Source organism: Anabrus simplex, chromosome 1 (genome assembly GCF_040414725.1).
Source record: "Anabrus simplex isolate iqAnaSimp1 chromosome 1, ASM4041472v1, whole genome shotgun sequence".
NCBI lineage: Eukaryota > Metazoa > Arthropoda > Insecta > Orthoptera > Tettigoniidae > Anabrus > Anabrus simplex.
Window position 1 is genome coordinate 1,080,019,490 of NC_090265.1, and position 25,597 is coordinate 1,080,045,086.

General features: G+C 39.3%; 1 protein-coding gene across 1 annotated transcript in view; it reads left to right on the forward strand.

Annotated features, from left to right (window-relative positions):
• Cubn (Cubilin) overlaps positions 1 to 25,597 on the forward strand; it is an 882,604-nt gene that overhangs the window by 129,704 nt on the left and 727,303 nt on the right. The window contains exon 13 of the mRNA XM_068225286.1: positions 15,676 to 15,857. Within this exon, the coding sequence (XP_068081387.1) occupies positions 15,676 to 15,857 (182 nt within the window). The remainder of the gene's footprint in view (positions 1 to 15,675; positions 15,858 to 25,597) is intronic.

Here is a 25,597-nt window from a genome sequence, read left to right on the forward strand (position 1 = left end):
TGAATCAGCTGTCCTTCCCATATTAACTTATTTGCCATTTGTTGATCATGCCTCCTGTTGTTTGCATTTCCTTCCCAATTTACATCTGGCAAATTCAGATCTCCTGCTACAATCACATTTCTTTCCATGTCGTTTCCCACATAGCTGACTACCCTATCAAATAATTCCGAATCCGCATCAGTGCTACCCTTTCCCGATCTGTACACTCCAAATATATCAAGTTGCCTATTATCTTTAGAAATGAGCCTTATACCTAGAATTTCATGTGTCTCATCTTTAACTTTTTTGTAGCTTACAAATTCTTCTTTCACCAGAATGAACACTCCCCCTCCCACCATTCCTCTCCTATCTCTACGATACACACTCCAGTGCCGTGAGAAAATTTCTGCATCTATTATATCATTTCTCAGCCATGATTCAACTCCTATTACAATATTTGGTAAATATATATCTATTAAATTACTTAATTCTATTCCTTTCTTTACAATACTTCTACAGTTCAACACTAACAATTTTATGTCATCCCTACTTGATTTCCAGTTCCCTGTTCCCTTATCACCGCTCCCTAGGCCATCCCGTTTCCCTGAATGTACCTCCCTATTACCCTTCCAAACAAATTTCCTAACTTATGCGTACCACTGCGGTTTAAATGAAGGCCATCCAAGCGCAGATCCCTATCTCCTACCCACCCATTAGGATCTATAAATTTCACTCCCAGTTTCCCACATACCCATTCCATAGTCTCATTTAAATCCTCAGTCACCCTCCAGTCAGTATCCCTCCTACACAGTATTCCACTAATAACAATCTCCGCTTTCTTAAACTTCACCCGTGCTGCATTTACCAGATCCCACACATCTCTAACTATGTTGGTACTTATATCAGCTTGCCTTACGTTGTTGGTACCAACATGAAACACTACCACCTTCTCCTTCCCCTCCTCCCTCTCTTCTACTTTCCTCAACATCTGCCTCAACCTAATTCCTGGATAACATTCTATCCTGGTTCCCTTTCCTCCACACACTTTCTAACGATGGAATCCCCCATGACCAGAGCCTCAACCGTACCCACCTCATTTGATCCCCTCCCCTCCTGGTCAGCCCTATCTTTCCTGATAGCTGCAGAAGCTACTTTCTCCTCCTTTTTCTCCTTCCCATGACCCTGTTCCACCTGTCTTTTCCTATCCTCTACTCTACATTTCCCTTTCCTACCTTTTCCCTTCCTCCTACTTCCACGCATCTCAGCAACAGTTCCCTGTCCCTCATCTTCCCTCTGTTGTTCTACCTGGAGTGACTCGTACCGATTTCGCACAGACACCTGTCCTGAATTCTGATCCTGAATAGAGCCCTTAGCCTGCAGTCTCCTTCCCCTTAGAACATTAGACCACCTGTCTTCTACAACTCCTCCCTTTCCTTCCCCTCCCTCTTGTACACCTACTGTAACCTGTACATTGTTTGAGGGAGTCCTATCTTCCTTCCTGTCTTCTGTGAGAATCCTAATTATCTCCCTCAAACTTTCCAACTCCTCCCTCATACCCCTCAATGCCTCGCCACACCCACAATAATACCAATATAAATGGTCCGTTATTGGACATTATAAATTTTTCAGCTAACTCATTCTTGGTTGCCAGCGTTTCGCCCTCGTGTGCTAGGGTGGGCTCATCAGTTGGTACCTAGCACACCTACCAATACGCCGGCTAGTGCATACCGTGGAGGCCACTGCGTAGGCTAACTGGAGCCACCGGCAGTGCCAGTGCACTAAGAGACTTTGTCTCATTATCAAAAATTAATGCCTGCTTGGCCATCAGATGACATAGATGACATAGACCAGTATTTCAATAAAGAAAAAAATTTAAATGACGAAATTGAAATAAGAAATCCGTTACATGGACAATTACCGAAACTATTAAAGATGCTTAATCTAGAAAAAAGTAATTTTGCCAAAGTTTTCATTCCCAAAACAACTAATAATCATCCAACATTAAAGAACTCAACCCCTCCCTGCGCTCCTCCGATTACTTACAAGATTCCTTTTCTTGTTACAGACATTCAACAAGATAAACCAAGCAGCAGCTTTCAGTACGAACGTTGATTTACGTCTCTTTCAATCATCCTTATCAAATCCATTTAGTTCTATGAACGGTCATTGACATCTATAAGAACATATCTTTTCAAGCATTTAAATTTCTTGAAGACCAACATTTATCCTGTTACAAGTTCAGTCATCAAATTGACGATAAATTCGAATCTTTATAGACTCTTATCCACAAGGGATAAATAACTTTTTTACCAGATCTTATTGCCAAGAAAATCCTCAAATTTAGCTCCTAAGATTGATTTTCACGTCTTTCTATGATTTTGGATACAGTATATATTTTTATTTAATTTAATATTTTAGTACTCTCTCTTCCATAATTTTAGTGCATCTTCCTATTAAGCACATGTAATTAAGCCATGTATACAAAGATTTTATGATATTCTAATAGAGTAAGTTTTAAGTTTTTCAAAAATGTTCTAATAGTTCTTAAGTCATTATTTACGTAAATAACAATTATTGGAGATTCAGATTTGGGAGTGAAACATGTCCCATATATAACTTTTTAACTAATGAAGTTATTTTAAATGTGACCACATTATAATGTATTGAACAGGTGGATTCATAATAAAACTTTTATTATTGTATAGCTGCTCGAATGCGATGACGCAGATCTGGTAGATCACGAACTGGTGTCTGGTACACTTGATTCTTGACAAACCCCTACAGGAAAAAATCAAGTGGCGTAATGTCAAGGCTTCTAGGGGGCCAAGCAATTGATGGACTACCTCTCCCAATCCAGCGATCTGGGAACTCACGATTCAAGAAATCCCTCACAACTTCTGCATAATGGCATGGTGCACCATCTTGCTGAAAGATCACGTCACAAGAAAGTTGTGGCACAACATACTGCTCCAACATGTCTAAGTAACATGTTCCATTAACTGTAGGCTCCGTGAAGAAGATTGGGCCAATAACCCTGTTCTTCAACAATCCACACCACACATTCACTTTCGGAGAGTCACGTTCCAACTCTATCACTACATGGGGGGGGTTTCAGGTGCCCATATGCGGCAATTGTGCTTGTTTACTGTGCCAGAAATATGGAATGTAGTCTCATCTGAGAAACATTCCGAATCGAGGAATGCCTCGTTTCCATCAATTATTGCCAGAATTATCTCTGTGAATGCCTTCTGTAGTGGCCTGTCCTGAGGTTTGATTTTCTGATGAAGGTGCAGTTTGTACGCCCGTATGCGCAACTTTTTATGGACGACATTGTGTACTGTCGAACAAGGTAACTGTAACTGCCTACTTGCTTGTCGAATTGACTTACGATTGTATGATTTGTAGACCAACAGGTCCTGCTGCTTTTATAATTTCCACACACATTTCATCCAATTCTGCTGCTTTCCCCACTTTTATTCATTTGACAGTAGTTTCCACTTCTGCTATTGTGATTTCATTCTCACATTCGGTCTCCTCACACTCTGCCTCTATCAGCTTACCTACACTCATTCTCACGTTCAGGAGATCATTAAAATAATCTTTCTATCTTTTCGTTGAAGGACTCGCAGAAAAATCAACAGTAGCCTCTGAAACTGTGTGCTTGGCGTGGTGGCCCGACATCGACAGCAAGGTCCCAGATTCTCAAAGGCGCCTGTCCCATTTCATGATTGTTACTTAAGTGGGAACATCATCAGTTGGTAACAGTCCATACTCACGCCGAAATCTACGTTGTACTAGTGTAACGGATTTTATCTCCGCGAGCGAAGGCACACAGAACACCTTTTGCTGTGGAGACCACAAGGTTACTGGCACGCTTCTTTTGAATAATGAAGTTATGCGCATGCGCATGTAGTACCACGGCCACCGCAAGCGAACACAGAAAACATTTTGAGTTACCGTAGTTGTAGAAACAAAGCACCAATAAATATCTCCAATATTTCTCAAGTTATTAAATTTCATATTATTATACCTTTAACCCGGACACCTTGTATAGGTATTATTACAACTTTACTCCAGTCATTTGGTACTGATTTTTCTTTCCAAATACATCTAAATAGCCTATACAGCCTTTGTAGACCAACAGGTCCTGCTGCTTTTATCATTTCCACACACATTTCATCCAATTCTGCTGCTTTCCCCACTTTTATTCATTTGACAGTAGTTTCCACTTCTGCTATTGTGATTTCATTCTCACATTCGGTCTCCTCACACTCTGCCTCTATCAGCTCACCTACACTCATTCTCACGTTCAGGAGATCATTAAAATAATCCTTCTATCTTTTCGTTATCTTCTCTGGTTGTGTTGTTATCTTTCCTTCTTTCCCTTTTACTGTTATGTGTGGACTCTTGCTTATTACAAGTCCTTTAGCATCCTTTTAGTGCTATATACAATCCTCTTCCAACTCTAGCATAAATCCTACCAGGCATTTCTTCTTTTCTTCACTTACTACTCTCTTGTATCTTATTTTCTTTTCTTGATACCTCCTTCTGTTTTCGTCTGTTTCATCCCTATTCCATAGTAAAGTAAACTCGTGTCCTCATCCTGAGGTAGGGCAGCTCATTTTAGGCACACCCCCAATGGAGGTGAACTGCACGTACAATTTTAACGACATACCAACCCTCCTGCTATTCTTAAATTTCTGGCAGTACTGGGAATCGAACGCTGGCCACCGAGGATGGCAGCTAATAGTGATAACCCTTACGCTACGGGGGCAGAAATCCCTATTCCATAATTGCCAAGCTTTCTTGTTATTTTTCACATCTTCCTTCACACTCTCATTTCACCATGGGGGTCACCTTATTTTTCATTCTTTCAGTAATTCTGCCACAAGTACTCTCTACACAGCATGCAAATGCCTTCTTGAACATGTTCCATAACACTTTGACACTCTCCACTTCAGTTCTGCATATGTGTTGTTTCAATTCATTTTGGAATTTTTCTTTTACTTTCACGTCTTTTAATTTCCATACTTTTATTTTCTTTTTTCTTTTATTTTCATATTTTTCTTACTTTCATTTTTGCTACCAATACTCTATGGTCTCCCTCTAAAGCTACAGTTCTGGCAAGGTTGTTACATCTAACAACTGTGTATGATTTGTTCTTTCAACCAAGAAGTAATCACTGTCTTTGTGCTTCTTCATCCATATCTTCTAATCATTCTACTATTCTACTTTCTTAACCAGACTGAACCCATTTCTCACACAAAAACCCACCATCTTCTCTCCCTATTCACTCCTCTTTCCATATCCAAAATGTCCAATTACTCTTCCTTTCCTTTTCTGTTGCATCCCACCATTGCACTAAAGTCTTCCGTGACAGTCACTTCCACATCCTTTATTTCTCTCTCCAGTGTCTCCAGAAATTTACCTATATCATCTTCTTTGCATCCACTCTGGGGTCCGTACACTTGGATGAAATTCTTTGTTTTTCTTTTCTTTTTTTCTTTTTTTTCTATTGGCTTTACGTTGCACCAACACAGATAGGTCTTATGGCGACGATGGGACAGGAAAGGGCTAGGACTGGGAAGGAAGCGGCCGTGGCCTTAATTAAGGTACAGCCCCAGCATTTGCCTGGTGTGAAAATGGGAAACCATGGAAAACCAGGGCTGCCAAATGGGGTCACCAAATACTGGATACTGGCCGTACTTAAGCGACTGCGGCTATCAAGCTTGGTGATAAAATTCTTTACTCCATTCTCTGTTCTTAACTGTATCTTGATTATTCTGTCACTTACATAGTCCACTTTATCCACATACTCATCTAAGATTGTGTTGGATGTTTTCCCGACTACATACTCTACCTTATATCCTTCACTCCTGTAGAGAGTGTGTCTGTTTCTCAACTTCTTTCCCTTTTCCTCTCTACTTAACCTTACTCAGTCCCATCATAGCTATATTCTCGTTTCCATAAAATCAATAATCTCTTCTGACTTTCCAGTCAGTGTGACACGAGGTTGATTATTGCCACCTTCATAACATTGTCTACTGGTCACCCACTTTTCGCAATTCCTCCAGCATAAGAACTGTGCGTCACTTCTGAGAAATGCCCTAGCTTCTCAGGCTGATTTAAAAGTGCCATTTTTATTTTTGGCTGTTTTTACAATGGGGTCACCACTCCCAAAAGCATTTCGAACTACTGCCAGCAGATGATCAGGCCGCTCCTAACATGGAGTACAGATGCCTTTTGCAGCTGCCTTAACCTAGGGTCAGAAGCTACTTGATAGGTTCCACTGTGATTTCCTATAGTGGGGGGACCATCACCCTACCTAAGGCATTAGTCATCTTAGTGAATTGGGTTATTTACTGCTGTCCGACACTCGGCGTTGAGACACTTTCTGTATGGTCTACTCATTACCATAGTGGGGTAACCAGCCAGGTATAACCTGTAGATCCTTACTACAACCCCTATGTACTCTCAAAACCATATGAAGAGATCTGTAACATTTTACAGCCTCATTAATGTATCACAATTAAGATCTTTCCTTATATTAACACCTAGGTACTTATTGTCACAGCCACCAAATTAGGCGTGTCAGATAAATTATGCTGTTGCTAAGATTATGTAACAATTGGCGAAGAAATGTTTAACTGACCACATAATTTCGGAGCATGAGGCGAGTTGTTCACTCTCAAGCTCCTGATGTTACTCCATATAATGTTTCAAAACAAATTATACTACAAGCTTCAGAAAAGACTGCTGATTTCAATGGAATAAATATTTTCCATATAAACCACTTTAGATAATTATTAAAAATAAAATCTTGAACAAGTAAATTTAAATCCATAGAAATATGTATTGAAAATTTCAGTAAGCGGCCAAGTTTTTATTTTTTCAGGCAATAAAATTTTGTCTGCGGGAAAAATGTAAAAAAACGCCTGACTTATATTTTTCATCTGAAACATATTTCCGTGTGTCTTGTAATTTTCTGGAAAATCGCCCAGAAAGCAATCATGTAAATGTCGCTAGCTGAGGCAGTTCAGGGTGCGCACGCCAGCACAGGCTGCAGGACCCCGTAAATGCTTTCCGATTACATATTAATCTGTATCAGTTTTATTACATTATAAGTTTAAATATTTAAATACTGTATATTGTACTGAGTAGCATATAAAAAGAACTACTTTAAAGAATAGGTTACATTAATTTACAATGAATTAAGAATCGGATTCTAGCTTCAAGACAGTCTAAGATTTCTTAGCCACTGTCATCACTCATCTCACTATCTGTCGAGTCGTCGTTTACACTGATGATGAATGGCTCCATTCTTTTGTCCCTTACTATTTCCTTGGCCTAGTCATCTGTTTGAAGATTTTCTGTGCGATTGAAGCACTTTTCCCAATCTGCAGCAGTTACACGGTCGATGGCTTCTGACGTGAGTTTTTCTATGTCCTTAATTTTGAATGTCTTGTTCCTCTCTGCCACTTCTCTCTTGACTTGGCTATCCATCCTTAACTGCACTTGCAGTGTGAGCTCAACAGCTGCACGACAGGGAATGACTCGGGCAAGGTGGCCTGGAGCGGGTGGGCTTCAGCTAGACAGCACTGCATGATCCGCGTTGCCAATCCGTGCTCGGAGGTAAGCGACTCTCGACCATCTGTCGCTTCACCGTTCCCATATCTGATGACAGTGCAGTTCTCCTCACCCGCCTAATTTGGTGGCCGCGACAATAGTGAACCCCATGAGATACTATCACCCCATCAACACAGTAATTAAAACTGAGAGGACTTTTCCTCTTGGTGAAACTCATAACCTGAGTTTTCATCCTATTTACCATCATACCATTGTCTGCTGTCCATCTCACAACATTGTCAAGGTCATTTTGTAGTTGCTCATAATCCTGTAACTTATTTACTACTCTATACAGTAAAACATCACCTGCAAAAAAGCCTTGCTGTGATTCCATTTCTTACTCATATCATTTACATACATAAGAAAACATGAAGTTCCAATAATGGTGCCTTGAAGGAACCTCCCCCCCCCCCGTTAATCATTACATGATCAGATAATGCTTGAGCTACTCTAAATCTCTGAGTTCTGTTTGCTAGAAATGTAGCCACCCATTCAACCGCTCTTTTATCTAGTTCAATAGCCCTCGTTTTTGTCAGTAGTCCCCTATGGTCTATGCTGTCAAAAGCCTTTGATAGGTCACTGGAACACAAACTCTCTTCCCATTTGGTCGTGAATGCGTGGAAGTCTATCCTAACACTAGACCATCTCTGGTAAAGGTGGAAATTGAAACAGTTCAAACTTGGTTGCTGCAACATGTCTGCGTCTGTTAGGTCATCCCCCCATTGGGTCAGAAAGTACTATTGCAGCACGACTGACCCTATGAGCAGCACCTTTCATAACACTCAGATGTACTAGTCATTCTCTGAATGTCATTACTCAGCACTACCCATACCCAGCAACTTCCATATTGTCACAGCCATGGATGTTGACTGCGACTTCAGTGTAAGCTACACTTTACTCTGGCCTGCAACATATCATTTAAATATTTCTAGCTTTTTTCCCATTGCTTTTTCATGTGAAGTAATTGTATGTCAATGGGTTAAGCTGGATGCTATAGGTGACGACTGTCATTTGGTGGACATTGTAGAGATCCAAAAATTTCAGAATCACCTTCTTCAGGACAGAAATAATAGCGCTATGGTGGCCCTTTGACACGTGGATAGACACTGCATAGTACCTCTGTTGCTCATCCATGAAGCCTAGCCACAAAATGTATGACAGTCTCCTTTGGCTTCCATCCTTTTCACGGCTTTGAAGTGTGCCTTCATCAGGTGTTGGTGGTTGTGATTATTGTCCTGCAACTGGCTTACCATCCTCACTTAAAACTAATCAGAAGGAAAGCAAAAAAAGTAACTACACTTTGAAGAATGTTGGTATTAGCAAAAGATAGGAAATGTCCATGAAGGGCATGAAAGTGAAAGACTCCCAAGCCTCGCAAGTATAGTATCATTGGGGTCAGAAGGGAACGAGTGTTGGTCAAGGGAGGTCGAATAGGAAAGATGAAAGTGGGGAGCCTGACACAAGTAAGTTGCCACCAATGGGACAATAAATAATCACAAAACTTGGTAGTATGTATGATTACTACATGAATGGTTTTGTTCAATGTATTTTGAAATATCATTGTACTTTTTCGTTTATAGAAGTTCTGCCTGGTAAATGAATTTTAAAACATCAATTGTTTTACACTCATCGCACAGTAAAGCGATATCATGACTAGACGCGATGCAGTAAATATCCACGCATTGCTTCATAATCAGTTGCAAATGCCAGTTTTTGGAAAAATGATCCCCTATGCTTGGTTTGTCAAAAATTGATTGCCAGCATGTGAAATCTTCAGTAATGTTAACAATGTTTCTTTCCTGAGTGACATTTCCACCCAGAAATGTAATTGTGGCGAATCTGCCTTCGTGCAATTTTCGTGATGCGTGACATTTTTATGTTTTTAATGTTTCTATGATCGGTATCATCCAAGCGAATGCACCATATCTCTCTGAAGCATTGATATAAGAATGACTTTACCAAATGTTGTAATCCCTGAAAAACACCATATATATACTACGTATAAACACATAACACTTGTTGTGAAGCCCACTTGTAATTTTACAATGAACATAATGCCCTTGTATCCACTAATCAGTAGGAAGGCAAAAAAAGTAACTACACTTTGAAGAATGTTGGTCTTAGCAAAAGATAAGAAATGTCCACGAAGGGATAAGAAACATTTGTGTAGTAATCATCAATGGACATAAGTAGATACAAGGAAAAATCACTGGGATTTGAACACAGGCCGCAAAACTATGAAGCTGCTGTGATAACCGCTGCACCACTATGTGCTTTGAACTTTTTACACTCTAATAGGCACGTAAAGCACGTTGGAAACTTCAACAGTCATTTTCTCGGAAATGTTCGAGTGTCTACATTTAAGCTGAAACATGTGTTCGCTTATTTCAGCCCCTCCTTTGCTGAGCAAAGCTTTTGGGAAATCAGGTTGTTACACTTGGCGGGTTCCCCTTGTTAATGTACCACATCCATCAAGTAGCATGGTGTTGCAACATTACCTAGTCAGCTGCTTTTTGTAAACCCACTTTCTTAGTCTCCTGGGTACATGATGTTCATTTCTCAATTTGCTGACTGACTTCATTCACATCCCGCAGAATCTTGCTCTGACAGGCCTTGAATACAACTATGGAATATCCTCCAGACATCCACAATACATTATTCCCATCCACTGCTCCAGAAGTAGTGCGAAGGTATTCGGTCTGTACTTCTCAATGGTTCTGATTTGATCTCTTCACATAACGTGACTTAGGGGTAGAAAGACTTGAATTCTTCTTCAATTATCATAGATCTCTCTTGCCCATGTCATGTATTCCAAACTACTCCTTCCCTCAATAAGACTTCACCCTAAAACTGCAGACTGTCTGTGTGGCAGATGGTCAGGAAATTAGCTGTAGTTAGCAAGAAACTCAACAGATAGCATAAGCTGTACAATTTCCATGTTAATGAAAGTTGTGTCTTTCCTTTTGAAGAATTCTGCAAACTTGTCATGGCATTTGTTTCAAATATAGGCATATTTTTAATTCTACACTTCAAAATGCTATCTGTGAAGTAAAATCATGTCTGTTTATGTTGATGATAATGAAATAGAGTGATTTATTTTTGAGAAAGAAAGTGATGATGGTTATTGTTTAGAAGGGTGTATTCATGAGATGATGAGAGTGAACGTGAACCATGTATGTTGTCACTACAGGGTACCTCAAAAACTCCTGACTCAGACAAAATTGGCAAGCTCAAAGGGACTACTACTACTACTACTACTACTACTACTACTACTACTACTACTACTATAAGTAAACATTTTAAATGTTCTGTAGATAGTAGGGGTGCAGGTGTAAATTGATGTGATGTAGAACTACCAGAATGTGATTTCCTGGACCTCAAAATAGGCCTCCCAAAAATTCAGTCCTTTTATATTTAATACTAGCTGATGTACCCGTGCTTCGCTACGAGATTCTCAGAAAGACTGTCTTTGTGGTTTTCCTACCTGAAGTTGTCAGAAGGAATGTAGTGATTAAAAGCAATGTTATACAAAATACTCGATCAAATTAATAAACCGCACATTTTCTCACTTTTATCGAACAGTACTACAGTAACTAATCTCATTATTAGACCCGTATTGAACTATGCTATGATATACTAACAATTTGTTGGTTATTTTAACCCACCTTTTCAATACAAATTACAGTTTGTGTTGCTAAGTTGTAATGTTACAACACTAATTTACCGGGACATGTTTCGCTTTTATTCACAAGCATCATCAGCCTATACTATTGCCTCAAGGTTTGTCATTTTTGGGTTGTTGGTACAAATTTCATTACATTGAATGTAAATCTGATTTCAGTGATAACAATATTTAAAACAAGAATAATATACACAATTAAAAATTATGACAATATGATTTGAAATGTTAAAATGGATTAACTCTTAATTCTAAAACACATCGACGTCCAAAACACAGTTTTTAATTTGGCTAAAAATTGTTTGCAATGTTAAAATAAAATTGATTCAACTATAATTCGGCATTAAAATTTGAGTCATAAATATAAATATAAATATTGGATGTTAATATATAGGAGCCATAGTTTCTGAAGTGCGTTGGTTTCTAGAATACAGTAACATTTCAGTATTGAGAATTATAGTTAAGAATTGTGCTCTCTAAATAATGTTATTTAAAAAGACTGTAATTTTGCATTATGCGTGATTAGTCATAATGATAATCTAGAATTGAAGTCTTGAGTTCGTTGGAAAATGGCTTCTAGATTTGATGAGGCTTGCTGCTGCAGTTTGGCAATTTGATCAGAGGAAGTATTGACATATTTAATTCTTGTTTGTAGCGACCAGACTCTCCGTTGGAAGTTGATAGTTTTGATGTAAGTTATGGTTAAAAGGGGCTTCAATCCAAATTTTGAGTACTGGTGTCTGATTATGTTTCTTTCGATTTATGGAATGGAAGAAGCATCTGGAACAAATGGAAATGAACTTAAGTAATATTGTGTGTGTGTGTTGTGCTTATAATGTGAGTGTTGATGTTGCATTATCACTTACCCCTTTGTCTGCTGCTACAGAATCTTGTGGGCCTTATTGCGTTACTGTGACTATTGTCTGTTGTGGCTCTACTCCTTGTGTTGTACGTATGAAAGAGCTGTTGTGAAGGGCGGGTAGGGAGTTGAGGGGAAGAGTTGTTGGGCGGGGCGTTTGCTATTGACGTGCTACGGGGTGGGGAATTCTTATTTGTTGTTGAGGTGGGGGTAGAGGACGATCCTGCAGGCGGGGCGTTAAGCTTTGGCGTGTTATGTGTAGGGGGACTTTTTTGCGTTGCCGAAATGGTTTCAGTTGTGAGTGTATTTAGATTGAATATTTTAAAGAATTTGCTTTTATCTGATTTGAGATTTCGTAATAATGTAATAAACTACCATTTCACGCAGCGTGTATAAAGTTATTTATGGCCTAGATTGTAGCAAATTATTCGCCGACTTTGCATACATATCTCAATTAAGATAGGGACACTAATAGCATAAATATTTGCAAATAAAATTTTATACCTTCCCCTAAACTCCCATTTCTTTCTGAGTGAAGATAGATTACTTATAGTTTATATTGTAGCGACTTATTATAGAACTTTACATACCAGTTTTCATTAAGATAGGACCAATAATAACATAGATATTAGAGAATTAAGTTTTAGGCCTTCCCCTAAACTACCATTTTTATCAGCGTGTATAGCCTATATTGTAGCGAATTATTTCCCATCCTTAGCGATTTTCATTAAGACACGACCACTAATAACATAAATATTTGATAATTAAATTTCAGGCCTTCCCCTAAACTACCATTTCACTCAGCATGATTAAAATAATTTATAGCCTACATTTTAGCGGTTCATCACCCGACTTTACATTCCGATTTTCATTAAATTCTCTTCAGCCGTTTTCTCGTGATGCGTGTACATACAGACTGACAGACAGGCAGACAGAAATTACGGAAAAGTAAAAAATGCATTTTCTTGTTACTTTGGACATGATCGATACAGAAATACCATTCTTTTCAAATTCTGAGCAATGTACAGACAAAACTCTTATTTTATATATATAGATAGAAGATTACATTTCAGGCCTTCCCCTAAACTACCATTTCACTCAGTGCAACTAACATTATTGATAGCCTAGATTATAGCGACATATTCCCCGACTTTGCATACCAATTTTCGTGAAGATACGGCCACTAATAAAATAAATATTTGACAATTAAATTTTAGGCCTTCCCCTAAACTACCTTTTTTTTTTTTTTTGCTATGGGCTTTACGTCACACCGACACAGATAGGTCTTATGGCGACGTTAGGATAGGAAAGGCCTAGGAGTTGGAAGGAAGCGGCCGTGGCCTTCATTAAGGTACAGCCCCAGCATTTGCCTGGTGTGAAAATGGGAAACCACGGAAAACCATTTTCAGGGCTGCCGATAGTGGGATTCGAACCTACTATCTCCCGGATGCAAGCTCACAGCCGCGCGCCTCTACGCGCACGTCCAACTCGCCCGGTCAACTACCATTTTTATCAGCGTGTATAGCCTATATTGTAGCGAATTATTTCCCATCTTTGTCTAGCAATTTTCATTAAGACACGACCACTAATAACATAAATATTTGAGAATTAAATTTCAGGCCTTCCCCTAAACTACCATTTCACTCAGCGTGATTAAAATAATTTATAGCCTAGATTGTAGCGGTTCATCACCCGACTTTACATTCTGATTTTCATAAAATTCTCTTCAGCCGTTTTCTCGTGATGCGTGTACAGACAGACAGACAGACAGACAGACAGACAGACAGACAGACAGACAGACAGACAGACAGACAGACAGACAGAAATTACGGAAAAGTAAAAAATGCATTTTCTTGTTACTGTGGACATGACCGATACAGAAATACCATTCTTTTCAAATTCTGAGCAGTGTACAGACAAAACTCTTATTTTATATATATAGACTGTTCCTTTCAGTTTATTTATGGAAGATTTTAGTGTAAATATCTCCAAAAGTGATAGATTTATTATTGATGATATTATTACATTTTAAGTTAAAATATTAAGTGAACTCCCAGTATTACATTTTAAGTTAAAATATTAAGTGAACTCCCATTCCAGGATGTTTCTTTTCCAATCGTTTATCATTCAATCAGTCATCAGTGATCTGCATTTAGGGCTGTCACCAGGTATCAGATTTTCCATCAGTTGTTTACCTAGTCTTTTCTAAAATGATTTCAAAGTAGTTGGAAAATTATCAAACATTTTCCTTGGTAATTATTGTTATAAACTTTATAGCATTTCTTTCTGTATCTGTATTATTATTCTTTGAGCTATTATTTTGGTATTCTAGCAAAATGACTAATATTTTATCTTTAAAATTGCATATCATGCATGTATCTCACAATTTAATTATAGTTTTAGAGGAGTTCAAAGCAAGATAGAAAATATCATCACCATCTGAAGGAAAATCCTGCTGCAGTTCTAGGGTTGATGATGGAGCTCTGCTCATCACAGTACTCTATTACTTACATATCTTACCACATATCATTTGAAGGATTACCAGGTGTATGCATAAGTCTTTTCCGGTTTCAATGAGAGGTGGCGCCAGCAAACAGTACGCAGCGTATGAATTTGACACATACGTCAGTTTATTCATCTGACATTAACCTACCAACACACACAAGTTGAGTATTCCAAACACTTGCATCTGTGTTGTATTGTTCAGTGAACATTTGAAAAGAAAAAAAACATTTGAAAAAGAACATGTGCGGCACATATTGCTTTTCTTACTTAATCAAAAGAAGAAGCCTGTGGAAAGTCATTTTTTGCTGGTAGAAACATATGGTGAACACGCACCATCAATTAGAACATGGTTTCGACACATCGCATCGGCAAGAAGACCATGCTTTGTGTCTGGTGGGACCAGAGCGGTATTGTGTATTATGAACTCTTGAAGCCCGGCGAAACCATTAATGCACAACGCTATCACCAATAAATGATTAATTTAAATCACACATTGATCGAAAGACAACCGGAATGGGCCAGAAGACATGGCAAAGTGATTTTATAACACAACAATGCGCCGTCTCACACAGCAAAACCAGTGAAAGTCACCTTGAAATCGCTTGGATGGGACATCCTTTTACACCTGCCATACTCCCCCAACCTGGTGCAATCTATCACCTCTTCACATCAATGGGGCATGCGCTTGCAGAGCAGCACTTCAGCAATTTCGAGGAAGGTGGAAAATGGCTCGACGAGTGGTTTGCCGCAAAAGACAGGCAGTTTTTCTGGCATGGTATTCATAACTTACCTGAAAGATGGATGAAGTGTGTAGAAGCTGATGGCCAATATTTTGAATAAACAAAAAATGAGTTTCCCTTGAAAATTACGTGTTTTCTTTATCACAAAAACTGGCAAAAACTTACGCATACACCTGGTAATGTACTTTTTAAAATTGCTTTTTCAGTTGCATTATTTAGACTAAAATGTATCAACTGAAGTGTCTGATATTAAGGTTTGAAGCTGAACGACTGTTTTCTATTTGTAGTGTGTGGAGGACATGTGGAAGTCTCTCATGGCTCTATAAGTTCACCTGGTTATCCTGGAAAATATCCAAAGAACAGAGACTGTTTTTGGACACTGAGAGCACCACTCACAAGAAGAATCCAGTTCAACTTTATTACTGTAAAACTGGAGAACCATCCCAACTGCAGCTATGACTTTCTTGAGGTTAGTGGCCAGAAAATTCTTTGGAAGCGGTGAACGAAAATTATGTACCAACATTTTTTAGTTTGTGGATATGATCAGTCAGTCTAATAACAATGGCCAGTTCCCCTTGTTATAAGAATCTGTAGTTTACAACAGCCCACCCGATGGCCAGGATCGTTAAGGTGTAAAGTCTTTATAGTCTGATATGATGGTTAGCCGGTTTGAGTCCCGTTGGTGGAAAAAGTTTTCACCATGTGAATGGTGGCCAGCAGGGTAGAAAGATGGTGGTATAAAATTCCTAATCATTAGATTGTGTACTAAAAGTTTGGTTTCAATTCCAAACCTGTCCTAAGTGTTCATATGGAGTGATGACAATTGCTGCTGTTGATAGTGATTTGTCTATTGAATGGCGACACTAAGCCTTGAGCAGACTGCTTTGTGTTATTTGAGAGGAGTAGGGTATGTTCTGACACTGGGTTTCATCCTCTCCCTATGTCATTATCGCCATCATCATGATAAAACACTAACCAACACACAACAAGTAGTCATCACGCTGGATACTGCAACACGTACACATGCATAATAATCTCCACATCTGTGACAAGGAGTAACTAATTCATTGACCGAAGAGGTGAATGAAAAATGAAAAAAATGAAGATTGCAATCTGCCCATCGTCATAATCAGTGAACCATATCCAAGTGCCTGGGCATTAGAATACAGACATACAAACATATTTTATAACTTTATGACTCTGAAGAAATGCTGGATGATTAGTTTCTCCTCTGAAGGTAACCACACATTCTTTCTTGTTTTAATCTTCTGGGACTATACTTTAGATCACTGCTACCCTATATCCTTTGTTCTTGATCTTGCATTTCTGCCTTTCAGATATTCCATCCCATGAACATTGAACATCTGTATAAATAAAATACTGTACCTTGGTCAGAATTAATTTGTTTGTTTGTTTGTTTGTTTGTTTGTTTGTTTGTTTGTTTGTTTGTTTGTTTGTTTGTTTGTTTGTTTGTTTGTTTGTTTGTTTGTTTGTTTGTTTGTTTGTTTGTGATATCTGAAGCCATCTATTTTCAGTTTTGACTTAGAGGTAATTTATAACTGTAGGTACTTCAGTGCGCCAAAACTAATTTTGAATAAATAGATTTATAGACTACCTGAAAAAGAATACGTATGGTAACAGAATTATATCTAGAAAAGAAAAGTAAAATAGAATGTCATGTTTTATTCTTGAAACTTCAACAGAATCTATTGTTTCTATTTCAGATAGTTTATAAATTTAATTATTCAAAATCAGTTTCAGCAGACTGATGAACCGAACAGTTATAAATTGTAAACTTTGGTCATAATGCTAAAAAATTGAGTTTTGTGTGTCAATCACTTCCAGAATATGAACAAAATTTATGTTTTAAATTTCTGTCATGTCTCTCTCTGTCTGTTTGTGTGTATACGTATTACGAGAAAACAGCTGAAAAGAATTGACTGGAAATCGGTATTTAAGTTGAAGGGTGAATGCACTGTAATTATTTGAGGCTATGAATAGTTTGTTTCATGCTGGGTGAAATAGTAGTTAGGCAAAAGGTCTAAAAATTATCTCATATTTCCATTAACCCTTTCCCCTCAAATACATCCCTAGCCATTACGTCTCCCAACTTGTAATTATTTCAGCCCATTTTTGTCATATTAGATTATGTATTATGAAGCAAGAAAGCAAAGTCATCTCCGTACAGGCCATGAAGGCCCTTGGAGAGTTGGAAGGTAAAGGTTTCCACTATTCGTAACCTCAGCACCTGATGGGGTAGAGTGGTTAGCTCTACGCTCAGCCGCCTTTGTCCCCAGGAATTAACCTGGTACTCATTTTTGGTCCAGGCTGAGTGACCCTCAGGGCCATTTGCCCCTCCGGAAGTGGAAATCTCATTTCTTAAATTTTACGACTTCCTGACTAGGATTCGAACCTACAGCCTTCTGGGCGAACTGAGCACGTCTTTACTGCCTCGCCCGGGCAGCCCCTGTATTATGAAGCACTTCTTTACTAATTTACAACAGCTTAATACAGGTTCAAAATGCAAAATTATTGTACACAAAGACACAAGAAAGACACAACACATAAAACATACATCAGATTGTAAATAACACTGACACTTTTCTCAAAGGAAGTAAATGAAGTAAATTACTCACTGTTTGAGAACACTTTCAATTGTTTACAAGTAGACTTAGCAGGTCTTTGAGCTTGAAGATCTCCGTGTAATTTCTCTCACTCTGAAGAGAATAGTGGTAGTGGTAGACCAGTTTAGGGATGTAGGTATAATTTCCAAAGCATGTTTAATTCAACAGCCACCTCCTGGCGGCACAACTGAAATTGTCTCAGTCGAGTCCACACATTCATTAAAATTATCACCTCACTTCGACCTGTATGAGCTCATTTTCTCATTTTTTCCTTTCAGCCTGGAAGAAAATGTCACACACTCTTTTGGAGCGGTGTTAGAAATCTTGTGCCGCTGCCATATCTGTAATCTTTTTTTTGTAAGAACTGAAAAACAACTTCCACTTTCATGATTGGAAAGAAAAAAAAAAACCACACACACACATTATAGACCGTTATGCCTTTCAGCGTTCAGTCTGCAAGCCTCTGTGAATTTACTAAACGTCACCAAAATCCTCTGTTTGCAACTAGTGCTGTGGCCTCATTTTGTTCTATACCTCTTATCGTTAAATCATTAGAAACTGAATCTAACCATCGTCGTCTTGGTCTTTCTCTACTCCTCTTACCCTCTATAACAGAGTCCATTATTCTCCTAGGTAACCTATCCTCCTCCATTCGTCTCACTTGACCCTACCACCGAAGCCAGTTTATATGTACAGCTTCAACCATTGAGTTCATTCCTAAATTAGCCTTTATCTCTTCATTCTGAGTACCCTCCTGCCATTGTTCCCACCTGTTTGTACCAGCTGTTATTCTCGCTACTTTCATGTCTGGCACATCTAACTTATTAATAGTGAGTCCACCCAGCTTTCGCTCCCGTAAAGCAAAGTAGGTCTGAAAACAGACCGATGTAAAGATAGTTTTGTCTGGGAGCTGACTTCCTTCTTAGGGAATACTGTTGATGGCAACTGCGAGCTCACTGCATTAGCTTTATTACACCTTGATTCAATCTCACTTACTATATTACCATCCTGGGAGAACACACAACCTAAATACTTAAAATTATCTACCTGTTGCAGCTTTTCACTAATCTGACATACAGTTCTGTTGAATTTCTTACCTACTAACATCATTTTAGTCTTCGAGAGGCTAATTTTCATACCATACTCATTGCACCTATTTTCAAGTTCCAAGATATTTTACTGCAGGCTTTCGGCACAATCTGCCATTAGGACCAAGTCGCCAGCATAGGCCAGACTGCTTACTACATTTCCACCTAACTGAATCCCTCCTTGCCACTTTATACCTATCAGCAGATGATCCATGTAAACTACGAACAGCAAAGGTGAAAGATTACAGCCTTGTCTAACTCCTGTAAGTACCCTGAAGCGAGAACTCGTACCTTACCTTACCTTACCTTACCTTACCTTACCTTACCTTACCTTACCTTACCTTACCTATGGCGCGACGGCCCGTTTTCGGGTCATGGCCTCCCCAGTTGCTCACCGCCAAACTTGTCGATCCTTCGCAGCAACTCTCCGATTCGGGATCTTGAGGATGTGTCCTGATGTACACCATCTTCCCATGTGTTACGTGGCCTTCCCACAGGCCTTCCTGCTCCAAAGTCTCCTAAGTATACCTTCTTTTGGATTTGGTGTTCTTCCATGCTAATTAGTTGACCTGCCCATTTAAGTCTCTTAATACGAATGGCATGCGACAGGGGTGCCTCCCCATACAGGGAATATAGTTCATTGTTAGATCTAATTTTCCATTCCCTTTGTACACATATGGGTCTATAAATTTTCCTCAGGATTTTCCTTTCAAAGGAATCTATCATCTCCACGGTTTTCCTCCATACATCACTATAATGCGAATGAGGGTTTTGTATAGCATAACTTTTAGGCCTTGGTTTATATCTCTACTTCTGAAGAGAGGTAGTACTGCGAAGTATGCTCTATTGGCAGCTTGAATTCTTGCCTGTATTTCTACCGTTTTCTCATTCTTGTTGGTTAGATGTACACCATGATATTTAAACTCATTCACCACCTCCACTTTAGATCCTGCAGGGACAAGTTGGTCATTTGTATACTTCCCTCTCCGAGCCTGCACCATTACCTTTGTCTTTTGTTCATTGATCTTAAGTCCAATCTCTTTGCCTTCTCTACTCAAGTCTTCAAATGCTTCTTTAACTGTCCTTGTTGTTCTTCCCATCAAATTAATGTCATCAGCATATCCAACTGGTTGAGCTGTTTTGTATAGAAGTGTTCCACTGGTGTCCACCGTTAACTTTCTAATCACTGATTCTAGTGCCAGGTTAAATAGAATTGGTGCTAAGCCATCTCCTTGCTTCAATCCCTGATTCACTTCAAAGAAGCTGCCTACTTCAGTCTGAATTTTCACTCCCACCATTGTATTTCTCATAGTTAATTCCACCAGTCACACCAGCTTTTCTGGTATCTTGAACTCTCTTAATATCTCCATTAATTAATCCCTGTCAATAGAGTCATATGCTTGTTGAAAGTCGATAAACATCTGTACCACATCTATGCCCCATTCCCAACACTTCTCCAACACTTGTTTCACAGTAAATGTCTCATCAATAGTGGATCTTCCCTTCTGAAACCCTGCCTGGTATTCTCCTAGAATTTCTTCCACCAGGGGTTCTAGTCTCTTCTTCAGGATGGAGGTGAACAGCTTATATACTGTACACAGCAGTGTGATCCCTCTATAATTGCTACATACCAGCTTATCCCCTTTCTTGTATATTGGACATATGATGCCTTTGCGCCAGTCTTCAGGCATTTCTTCTGTATTCTTGTAGTGTGGTTCCTCCATATTTCCACAACTCTGCCAGGATTCCATCAATACCTGGTGCTTTATTGTTTTTCATTTGCTGTATGGCTTCTAACACTTCTTGCATATATGGTGCTGTGACTTCCGATTCATTTGTCTCATTGTTATTCCTTGAGGTAGTTGGTGTTTTCCCCTCCATTTCTACTGGGTTCAGAAGGTGTTGGAAATATTCCTTCCCTCTATCTTGGATCCCTTCTTTATCTCCCAAAAGCTGTCCATCTCTGTCCTTACACATATTTGTTCTAGCCTTGAAACCTTCTTTCAGTTCCTTAACTTCTCTGCAAGCCATGTAGCTATTATATTCTTTAAATTCCTCCACTATTCTAGCCATTTTCTCATTTAATTTTCTTCTCTTCTTTCTTCGACATACATTCCTTACTTCTTTATTCTGGTTTTCAACCTCTTGTTTCTGCACGCTTATTGGTCTCTCTGGGTATGTTTTATATGCCTTATCTCTTTCTTCTATGGCTTTTTGGCATTCCTCATCAAACAATTCCTTTGTGTTCCTTTTGGGTACAATGTCTAGTATGTCCTTTGCCATGGCCTTAACGGTTTCCTTCGGAGCAGTCCATTTCATTTCGACTGTTGCTGTTTGGTCCTTATTATATTTCTCTTCCAGAACTTCTGCCATTCTTTCCCCGTATCTTCTGATACTTTCTTATTCTTCAGTTCACTAGTATTGTACTTTTCTATCCTACTCACTCCTTCCTTCCTTGCTTTCATAATGCGGCACCTTAAGATTGCCTTAACTAGAAAGTGGTCGGAGCCACAACTTGTTCCTCTGAATGATCTGACATCCATAATATTGGATGCCCATCTTTTCTTCATCAGTACAGGGTCTATTTGATTGCAAGTCTTTCCATCCGGCGATATCCATGTTTGCTTGTGTACCTCTTTATGAGGGAAACGACATCACTTTCATGTTTCTGCTGGTAGCAAGGTCAAGCAATCTCTGTCCATTATCATTAGTATTGTTGTGTAAACTATGGATCCCTATTATTCCTTGATATATCTCCTCCTTCCCAATTTGTGCATTTAGGTCTCTATTATCTTAGCATCGTTTGATGGGATTGAATCTAGCACTTGTTCCAGTTCAGCATAGAACTGATCCTTGACTATCTGCTCCTTGTCTTCCGTTGGTGCATATACATTTACAATTGTTAAATTATAGAATCGCATTTTAACACGCAGCGTTGGCAGTTTTCATTTAGTGCCAAAAACTGTAGTACATCACCTTTGACTTGTTTTCGTACTATAAATGCTACTCCTCCTTCTTGTGCATTCCTTGGCTTCCCACTATCAAATATTGTGTGGGTTTTGGTGTCCCAGATCTCACCTCTTCCTGACCATCTTGTTACTTGGATGGCTGCTATGTCCACTTTGTTGACTTCTAGTTTCTGCGTCAATACTTTCAATGCTCCGGCTCGTAGAAGGGTGCGTACATTCCATGTACCAATTGCATAATCCATTGCCTTTAGCTTAGCTCGCCATCTATTAAATCCACCATCCTGAGGCTTATTCTGGGGCTTCGCAACAGTTTGTTTTCCGGAGAGAGGTTGTTAGCTTTGCTCCAACCCCCAGTAATCTTGGAGGACTGATGTTTTCTGTTAGGGTTGTCTCCCTTAGCTGATTGGTCCCCATTTAAGCGTTGTGAACTCGCTTTCTGCCCTTACATGATTTAGCCGTGTACCTTGAAAAATGTACCTGTTGCCCAGAGGCCACGGCGTGGACGTGCATGTATTGGACTTGGTAGGAATAAATGGCATTTCCTGTGTTTTGCTAGTGCACTCCCATCAGCAAGGAGTGCACCCACAGGATCACATACTACCCCTTTGACCCCCAGCGAGAACTCATTCTACCATCAATTCTCACTGTAGCCCAATTCTCAACATAAATGCCTTTGATTGATTTTTAATAATCTACCCTAAATTTCATAGTCCCCCAGTATGGCAAAAATCTTTTTCTTCGGTATCCTGTCATATGCTTTCTCTAGATCTACGAAACATAAACACAACTGTCTATTCCTCTCGTAAAATTTTTCAGTTACCTGGCACATACTGAAAATCTGATACTGACAGCCCCTCTGTGGTCTGAAACTACACTAGTTTTCATCCAGCTTCCTCTCAACTACTGATCGCACCCTTCCTTCCAAGATGCCAGTGAATACTTTGCCTGGTATACTAATCAATGAGATACCTTGATAGTTGTTGCAATCCTTCCTGTTCCCTTGCTTATAGATAGATACAGTTACTCCTTTTGTCCAATCTGAAGGTACCTTACCAACACTCCATGCTAATCTTACTACACTATGAAGCAATTTATTCCCTGCCTTCCCACTATACTTCACCATTTCAGGTCTAATTTCATCTAATGACAATGGAGTTTATTTACCATCCTTTCCACTTCCTCAAGCGTAATTTCACCAACATCATTTTCCTCCTCCCCATGAGCTTGGTTGTTTGCGGCACCACCAGGAAGATTTCCTTTTATGTTGAGAAGATTTTCAAAATATTCCCTCCACCTGTCCAATGATTTCCTAGGATCTATTATGAGTTCGCCTGAATTACTCGAAAGTTCATTTCCTTTTTACCTCCCTTCCTAAGATTCATTATTATTGTTCAGAAAGTTTTCTCTGCTGCTTGACCTAGCCTTTCCAGATTATTACCAAAATCTTCCCAAGACTTCTTTTTGGATTCAATAACTATTTGTTTCGCTCTGTTTCTTTCATCTACGTACAATTCCCTGTCTGCATCGGCCCTTGTTTGGAGCCATTTCTGATAAGCCTTCTTTTTACGTTTACAAGCTGCTCTCACTTCATTATTCCACCAAGATGTTCACTTTTTCCCGTCTTTACACACAGTTGTTCCTAGGCATTCCCTTGCTGTTTCTACTACAGCATCCCTGTATGCCACTCATTCTCTTCCTATATCCTGAACCTGCTTACTGTCCACTATTCAAAACTTCTCACTAATCATATGCACACTTAATAAATTTTGAGGATTACCTAACAAAATACCTGGCCACATGATAGACTTTCGATTAAAGGATTGTGAACGGGGTTCAACTCTAGCACAACACGTTCCCAATCTTCAATATTTAACACGTTGGGTGCCACGTGCCGCCATATGGCGTCACGATGGTCTTCAAATTTGAGTTGGCGTGACGCCATATGGCGGCACACCGTTCTTGAAATCAGAGTTGGCGTGACGCCATATGGCGGCACAGTAGAGTTTCAGGTGATGCACCATGGATAATCAGCTGTGATATCTATGCGCGTAAAATTGGTATTACGTGAAGAGCGAACTTCAGGGTATATTCCAGCTATGTATTTTTACTGTGTGCCACCATGTGGTGCCACAGTATTCTTCCGAAGTCACTGACTGGCCAGTGGTCATTGTCACAGGTGAAAGTGCGCCAGGCATTGTTTATTCCTCGTTTATGTACGTATTATCACTCAGTTTGTATAGTTGTGCAAAAATATAAAAAATGGAAGATATTGGCAATAATCTTAGTAGAAATGGTAAGCGACTTGCAAAAGAAGATAATTAGTGCAGTGGATATTTGTGAATTACTGATGGATTCTGATGATGAGGAAGATGTAAGTGTTGATGGCAGTGAATATAATGTTAGTGATGATGAGTGCACTGACAGTGACTGCATGACGGATGTATGGAGTGATGCGGAAGACGATGGCGATACAGATAGTGATATTATAGGTGGGGACGGTGATGATGCAAATGGTGCAGACAATTATGTGAACAATGATGTCTCGGGTCCTTGTGTACGGGCACAGAAAGATATTCCATTTACAGGCCAGGAGCATCTAAATCTTCAAATTGATACTTCTACAGCCACACCATATGAGTTTTACTGACTGTTCCTCACAGATGAAGTTCTTGATTTGATGGTACTACAAACTAATATCAATGCAAATCAAACACTAGCGTCTATGCATATTAAGCGGTCTAGTTGTTTGAAGGAGTGTGTAGATACTACAAAGGAGGAAATGAAATTTTTTATAGGTTTGAGATTGTGGGTGGGTCTTGTAAGAACGCCTTCATTATCAAATTACTGGAGCCAGTGTTCTGTATATGGAAGTAGTGTAGCTGGTAAGGCAATGTCAATAAACTGTTTTCAGTTACTACTTCGATTCTGGCACTTTGGTCCCAACGGTGCTTCAGCTGGAAAGTTGCACAAGATTCAGCCACTGTTAGATATAATGCATATGAACTTCAAAAGTGTCAAAACCCCAGGTGAAAACCTCATAGTTGATGAATCAATGATTCCGTGGAGGGCTCGTTTATCATTCCGGCAATTTATGCCTGGTAAGGCACACAGGTACGTTGTTAAACAATTTAAGCTGTGCGATGACATGGGCTACAGAAACAAAACTATAGTATACGCTGGTAAAGGTACCTTGAAAGCTCAGAATACACTGAGCATGGCTACTCAAGTTGTAATGCAACTTATGGACCCGTATCTCTATCTGGACAGTGGCCGCTTTCTCTGCACCGACAATTATTACTCATCAATTGAGTTAGCTGAGGTGCTACTGGATCGTAAGACATATTTTATTTGCACACTTAGGAAAAATCGAAAAGGTTTACCAAAGGATGTTGTAAATGCAAAGCTTAAGAATGGAGAACTCGTTGCAATGGAGAATGGAAATGGATTGACAGTGATGAAGTGGAGAGATCAGCGGGACGTGCTGATTATGTCAACCAAATGTTCTAATGATATAATTGCTACGGGCAA